General features: G+C 43.3%; 1 protein-coding gene across 1 annotated transcript in view; it reads left to right on the top strand.

The window, feature by feature from the left end:
- The window catches only part of LOC101643974 (synuclein alpha interacting protein), a 111,542-nt gene that overhangs the window by 21,519 nt on the left and 81,992 nt on the right, over positions 1-8,031 (top strand). Inside the window, exon 3 of the mRNA XM_004696966.2 lies at positions 814-886. Coding sequence (XP_004697023.2) covers positions 814-886 — 73 coding nt within the window. The remainder of the gene's footprint in view (positions 1-813; positions 887-8,031) is intronic.

The raw sequence follows: 8,031 nt of genomic DNA, 5'->3' as shown, positions 1-8,031 counted from the left end.
CACACACACACACACACACACACACACACGCAAACAAAACAAAATAAAACAGAAAAAAACCTCAGTTGAGTGGTGGGAGTAGTGGTGGAAGGGAGCTGATGTCAAGGAGTTCAAGAAGGAAAATAATGCTTTGAGAATGATATTGGTAGCAATTATACAATACTGCTTCATGTGATTGAACTATGGAATGATATGATGCATGTATTAACTCCCAATGTTTGAAAAAGGTTTTCATATGCTAGGTAAAATATATATTTAAAAATCACAGAACTCACATTGTCCTAGGTTATAAAGGAAGGGAAAAAGTGGGCTAGAGAAATAAAATGATTCTGGGCACTATGTTGCCATGAGGACACTTGTTGATTTAAAGGGGGGAATTGATGAGCTTGATGGAGGGAATAGTTGACATAGAGCAAAACTTGCCCGGTTTCAGGATACATTTTTTTAAGTATTGACAAATGTGCAGTCAAAGAGCTACTTGCACTTTTCCATCCCACCCTCTTGTCACTTTTGCAGTCAGTCTCCTCCATCCACCCCTGCCCCAAGCAACCAACCACCCGTCTACCGTCTGTCCCTGTTCTGCCCTTTTCAGAATGTAATGCCGATGGAATACTACAGTGAAAAAGAGAGAAGGAAACGATGGCAGGAAGGATCAGAAACAAACAACTTTAAAGTGGGTCCAAGGGTTGATCAAATGATAGGATGTTACATTTCATCTGTCTCCATGCGCCACAAGGGACGTTGAGTGAATCCAGTGCACTCTCATTTTAATGCAGCTGTTTTATGCTCTTTCTCCTCTGGCCTCCCATTCAGTATTCCATCACATCACTCAAGACCATCCCAGAACTGTGCCGAAGATGTGACCCACAAAGCGAAGACAGACCAGGTGGGTTTCGCTCCGCCCCTCCCTGCCCAGTCCTGAGCTAGTGTGAGAACTCGTGTGAGAGCGGCTGTTCACCATGTGGGTTGCCTCTGCTTTCTGTTTTCTTTTTCCTTTATGGACTCACCCCTGCCCCTCACCCTGCAGATGTGAGGCCATCTCCCCCAGGCCAGCAGGACAGGGAAGCCCTAATGAGGACTCGGCTGTGTACAACTAAATGTTGACCATCTCAGCAGCTCCAAACCACAGTATACGCAGCAATTTACTGAAAACCCGAGAAACCATTGGTGACAAAACATAATGATGCAGGCGCCAATGAAAAAATGTTGGATGCCTTTACTGCCCATATGGCAAGGACCAGCCTGGGGGATGGTGCTTTGCCAATGTCTGAAACCCTATCAGGGATGCGACATGATAGACTCTGTAATAAGGCATGCTGTAGCAGTGAAGATTAAAGCAGGGCTTTGGAGTTTAATAGTGTAAACTACTCAGAATTATGGCATGCAGATGAAAACCAGCTGGGTGACCTTTTCTCCTTGCACCCCGCCCCCTCCTCTAACAGCAACACACACAAAATAGTACAGCCAGCGTTGTTTTTCCCTCTGTAAATCAAATTAAGCCTCTCTGCTTTTCTCTCTGTGATGGGCAAAATAAAAGAGGATATTGATGGGAAAGATACCACGGTATTAAATAAACTACGGAATGATGTTTATTATTTTTCCCAGTAATTACCTTAAAGCATCACCATTACCCTCGCCAAGGCTAAGCCTCTTCTAAGAGGAACTAGAGCCCTGAGAACCCAGGGGATGCTCAGTTGAGAATAGTTCGGCTTTACCTGGAGAGCTACCAGCGTCCTAGGACTGTCTGCGAAGCTGGTGCCGTACTCTTCTCCGGGATTGTTTGTTTCCTTTTGATGTTTTGTTTAGATGAGATAGGAAAATAATTAGTCATCTAAGTTTGTTTATCTATGTGGGTTTGTGTGTGTGCGCGCGCGCGCGCATGCCCGCATGTGCATGCATACATGCGTGTGCAAGTAATGCTTCAATGCCTAGGTTAGAAATGTCACAGAAGATGGTTTTAAATTCAAATAGAAAATTCACCTAATGTTGGTTCTATTTTGCTTTTGGGTTTTTCATTCCGAAAACAGTCTAGTTTCTGCAGCGCCTAACAAAGGCTTTTCAATCTGAAGCATGGAAAAACGGAGTCTGTTTAAAAGCTAACACCTGTTTCCAAGTTGGACTTAATGACTGTGGTCAGATCATAGTGGGCAGTGGAGATGTTAAAAGATGTCTAAAGAGACTGTGTTCAAGATTGGGTTCAGCCATCCATCAGCAACATGACCTTGAGCTCCTGACTCATTATCTGCAAAATAAAGAAGAAATGGCTTATGTCAATGCCACTAGGTTGTTGTCAGGATCAAAATTAGGGTCAAAATGGAAAGGCAAACTTACAAGTGTATTTTTTCATTAATTGGAGGTGCAGAATGATACCTGGCATGGGATTGGCCATGTCTGACCTTCTCTGGCTTTCTTATTGCCACGAGACAGGGATCACATAGCCTTCCCCTCCCTCCTTCTTTAACCTGTTCTGACACCAACCATTCTTCTCATGGCACTCTGTTTCTCTGCTGGGTTTGATCATTTGTTGCAATGGCCACACAAGAACCCACAGACAACACTAACCATTAAAAGGGCTAGTGAAGGAAGTTAATAGGTTACCACAAATCAGGATCAGCGAACAGTAAGGGTTCAGTTATTGGACCACATCATCACCTCTCCTCAGCCAGCAGTCATGCCTCTCTTTGGTCTTCAGCCTCTCGGCCACGTCATCCCTTTGCAAGGCCTTTGCCTCCATGGGGCAGGAAGCCAGCCCGTTCCTCTGTCTTGCAATCCCATAGTGTTACTTGGCTCTGTCCCATAGTCTCCATGACCACTGTCTCTGGCACATCTGGTCTCGGCAGCCTCCATCAATTGAGACAGAGACACCTGGGACACCTCCTCCAGTGTTCCCCGGATTTCTCTCTGGGTCCCAGATGGCTCTTATGAAACAGCTTTGACAGAGCTTTCATTTTTGTCTCTTCACTGACCATCCCCACAAGAAAAAAGAAAGATGGTGTTTTACATCTCACCCTCTAGTAAAGTAGTCTTAAAGATCCTGAGCCCCACCCCCACCCCCAGGAAACAGAGGGTGTGACTTGGTCGACCTTCTTTGTTAAGGTCAGGGCTTGGCCCACTGTAATCCTGTCACAGAGCACTCCCCCCAAAGTGAGAGCATAGCACAGGCAGAGTCTAAAACTACGATACACCACATGGGGAGTGATGGCTCGAAGGACCAGATTCATTGCCTGTATCGCACCGAGGGAAGGAATAAGACAAGCAAGCAGTTTGGTGGTGCCTGATGTGCTAGGTACCATTGTAAACACTTCACATACATTATCTAAATTAATTCAAAAATTCCATTATTACCTTTATCGGGAGGCACCGAGGCATAGAGCACAGAATAGTTATTTTGCCCAGGTCACACAACAATGAAAATACAGACGAGGGATTCCAAACACAGGCTGGCAGCCCCTAGACTCGATTTGCTTACCCTGTACAACTTGGATAACTAGAATTCTCAGTAATTGAATTTTATAGGATATTCTTTTAAAAATTTTATCAGCATTTTCCTTTTCTGTTCAATAGTAAATGTATGGTCTTTGTAATAAATACTCCTGCTGACCACATTTAGTGAATAAGCATAAAATAAAAAAATCTTTTTTTAGTTCATTCCATTTTTCTTCGTATCTCATGAGCTTTGGCTACTTCATCGTAGTTGATGTTAGACATTTCTTCTTATTGGGGGAGATACATCTCAAGTTTTGAAGCTTTTACACTTTTTAAAGCTTTTAAACTTCACTCAACGACCTAACACTAAAGGTCGTCAGACGTAGTTAGACCTGCTGGAAGATGGACGATGAGGAAGTGGTACTGGCCTCGTGAAAACATACCCCGTGTGTGAGCGCTCAGTGGGCACTCAGAGGCTGGTAAACCACTTCTTGACTGAGGGAGAATGACCTAAGCAGAATGACCTAGGCATACACGGGGAGAGGAAATCATCTCTGTACCACATCGCCATGAAATTACCCCTGATTTGATTTGAAAGACAGCTTCTCAATGTGGTGAAGCTTTCAGAGCCAGTTCCTGAATGAGTTGAGGCATTCATAGGTGTCCATGTATAGAAATGACAACCACCACCCCCTGCCCCCCGCCATCTTTCTTGTACCAAATGCCTAGAAGGGCTTCTGTTTATGTGTTTATGGAGTTCTTGCAGATTTCCATTCTTATTTTAATATTTTCAAACAGATGGTTCAGAGGCACACTGTCTACAGAGAAATGTGTACATCTTCCTTTGGATGCGGAACCTTCTCGGGAAACTTTCCCCCAACTTTCCTCTTAGTTGAAATGGGCCCCAACCAAATAATGGTACTTCCCTTCACTTCTCTAGAATATGTGAAGTACTGTTTTATGTATGTTGCCAAATGTTAGCATACTTCCTTTGATTAGAATTTTGGACATAAGGTACTTGTACCCATTGCTTCTTTTGTTTGTTTATTCAACAGTTATTTGTTTAAATGTTTTCTGTTCCAGCACTGAGGCCCCTGTTCTCATAGCGCTTAGATTCCTGTGAAGGACAGACAAAAAGTAAACCAACAAATGAGACACGTCAGAGATTAGAAAGAGGTGCACTGAAACCGGACAAGGGAATAGAGTAACCTGTGGGAGTTGGCTAAGAGGCCTGGTGGTGTTTGGGTTGCTAACTGCACCATCAGTGGTTCCAACCCACGAGTAATAGGAGAATGAGGACGTTATCTGCTCCCTTAAGGATGTGCAGTGTTGTAAACTCTATGGAGGGTTTCTATGAGTCAGCATTGCAAAGGCACTAGGACAGCCTTGAGAAGAAGGGGAATTGAGAACCCTTCACGGTGCTCATGCACATGGATCCAGAAGCCGAGTGAACAGAACAGGGCAACATTACATGGTTTAAAACCAAGAAGGTACCGTGGACTTCCAAAAGAACAAACAATTCTCACTTGGAATAAGTATGGCTAGCACGCTCTTCAGAGGCAAGGATGGTGAGATTTCATCTCACATATTTTGGACATGCTGTCAAGTCAGATCAGTTCCTGAAGAAAGACATCGTGTTTGGTAAAGCAGAAGGGCAGGAAACAGGAAGAAGGCTCTGGACCAGTTGCTTTGACCCGGCGGCTGCAACAACGGACTCAGACATAAGAAGAATTGTAAAGATGGCAAAAACTGGGCAGTGCTTCACGCTGTCGTGGGAACCGACTGATTGCACACACCCCCTGCCCCACCCGTAAAAAATTAGTCAGAATGGAGGAGATGGCAATGGGTTGTATTATTTGTTAGGTGGGCGTCAGTAAGAGATCCAAAATCTAGGGAATATGGGCTAGGTGGACACTAGGAGAAGAGGGTGGAGGTGGGCGTTGTGGGGGACAGAGAAACCAGCAAAGTCTCTGAGGAAGGAATAGTTTTACTGTGTAGGAGGAAGACAAGGAGAGTCTGTGTAGCTGCCCCCCGTGAGCAAAGTGAGAAGTGGGAGGAGATGTGAGGAGGAAGTAGGAGGAAAGTGGGGCAGGGCCAGATTCTACAGGAATCAGTGCCTTATAACCAGAGTTCAGATTTATGCTGAGTGTGGCGAAGAGTACTGCCAGCAGAATTCCAATCTACCCCAAGCCCTATTACCTGTAAAAAGGTCTCTCAGCACATAGAATCACAACTCTCACAAGTGAAGGACCTTAAAAATCACATTGTTCAAAACAAGAGAACAAGAAAGTGGAAGCATACAAATCATGTTGGTTCCAAGATATAATGGTAAGAACTTGAAGAAAGCAAAAATGATAAAATGTTGACTGTAGAGCAGCAGTTCTCAACCTGCGGATCGCGACCCCTTTGGGGGCCAAACAACCCTTTCCCAGGGCTCACGTAAGACCCTTTGATCTTAGGAACCAAGACACCACTCCTCTATCTGTCTCCAGGCGGGTCCGTCTACACTCAGATATGCCCACATACAAGTATAGCATAAAGATTGCTACACCATGCTTCAAGACAGTGCTACACTATGCTACACCATGCTTCAAGACAAAATTTCATTTATTTGTCTCTAGAAATAAATATTTCACAATATATAATTACATATTGTTTTTGTGATTAATCACGATGCTTTAATTATGTTCAATTTGTAACAATGAAAATACATCCTGGATATCAGATATTTACATTGTGATTCATAACAGTAGCAAAATTACAGTTATGAAGTAGCAACTAAAATAATTTTATGGTTGGGGGTAAATCACAACATGATGAATTGTATTTAAGGGTCACGGCATTAGGAAGGTTGAGAACCACTGCTGTAGAGGACTGTGGATGTAAATGTATCTTTGTGTTATGTTTCACAACTTATATAAATATATTCCAAATGAAAAGTTTTTTAACTGTTTAGAAATAAAAACTTTTAGAGGGGGGTTAAATAAATTACATACTTCAAAGTCCATATTTCTGTGAAGGCGATTCCCAGCACCCCGCCTGTGAAGTCATCCAGCATATATTCATCCCACTGGCAAGAAATGGAGCCCTCATAGCGTGGTGGTTACAAGTTGGGCTGTGGTCTGAAAGGTTAGCAGTTTGAAACCACAAGCCACTTCTCAGGAGAAAGATAGAGCTTTGTACTCCTGCAAAGAAGTAGGAGTGGTTATATCCCCACCCCTCCAAAAATGCAAGAAAACTCCGCTGGGCAGAGCTTTCATAGCTAGGAAAGCATCCAGCAATTTTGTTTGAGTTAGTGCACCCAGTGACAGTGCCTGGAAAGATGCTCTCTCGTCACAGTGAATTTTTTGTAAAAGCAGTTTTGCTCAAACCTCATATTTTTTAATGGTCAATTTAAGAGAAAAGCATACAGCTGTGACATTTTGTTTCCTGCTCTGGAAAAATGCCTCAAAAACTGTTGTGATGTAGAACACAGCTTACAAGGACAGCGCTATGAGAAAAAAAAAACAAGTGTATGAGTGGTTTTCTCGTTTCTGAAAGGTGAAATGTCCATTGATGACAAACTTCATTCTGGATGTCTGTCAACTTCCTGAATGGATGAAAATGTCCACAAAATTCTGTGCACTTGTGCTCCAAGACTGACGACAGACCATTGATGAGACGGGAAGTTACCTAGACTGTCTTGGAGCTCAGTTCAGCGAATTTTAGCAGAAGCTTTGGGAATGAGAAGGGTTACTGTAAACTGTGTGCCTCTGGTTCTGACTGACCAGGAAAAAGAGCATCGAGTGGAACAATGCCATGCTTTGAAAGAACAGCTCCTAGTGGGGCTTAATCAAGGGCAATGTAGCAGTGAGGAACTGGTAAACCCAAATGAAGGCCAAACATGATGGTGGGACAAGAGGAAAGTAAAAAGAAATAGAGGAAAGAACCAGGAGGCAAATGACATTTACAGAGGCCTAAATACTGGCATGTACATATGTAAATATATATATATAAATGAGAGGGGAATAGAACTATGTACCCATATCTATATGTTAAGAATTAAGGTTGCAGATGGACATTGGGCCTTGATTCAAATACTCCCTTAACACAAGAACACTTTGTTCTAACATTCCGACATTCTGTGATGCTCGCCTTCCCAACATCGTCACTGAAGAAAAAAATGTGTGCATAAGGAAATACGGTAAAGAAAGCTGATGGTGCTCAGCTATCAAAAGATATAGCATCTGGGGTCTTAAAGTCTTGAAGATAAACAAGTGGCCATCTAGCTGAGAAGCAACAAAGCTCACATGGAAGAAGCACACCAGCCCGTGTGATCATGAGGTGTCGATGGGATCAGTTATCAGGAATCTAAGACCCAGAACACAACCATACCCAAGGTGGATGGGGGGTCAATTCAGGGATCCAATGCCCAGTTTTAGACAATTGGACATCCCCTCATAGAGGGTTACAGGGAAGAGATGAACCAGTCAGGGTGCAGTATTGCACTGATGAAACACACAACTTTCCTCTAGTCTTTGGTGCTTCATTCCCCCCACTCTTGTGACCTCAATTCTACCTTACAAATGAGATTAGACCAGAACATGTACACTGCTACAGATAAGA

This window comes from Echinops telfairi, unplaced genomic scaffold (genome assembly GCF_000313985.2).
Source record: "Echinops telfairi isolate 266 unplaced genomic scaffold, ASM31398v2 ScPeMD7_7469;HRSCAF=8507_1, whole genome shotgun sequence".
Lineage (NCBI taxonomy): Eukaryota > Metazoa > Chordata > Mammalia > Afrosoricida > Tenrecidae > Echinops > Echinops telfairi.
This window is presented reverse-complemented; position numbering and strand designations above follow the sequence as displayed.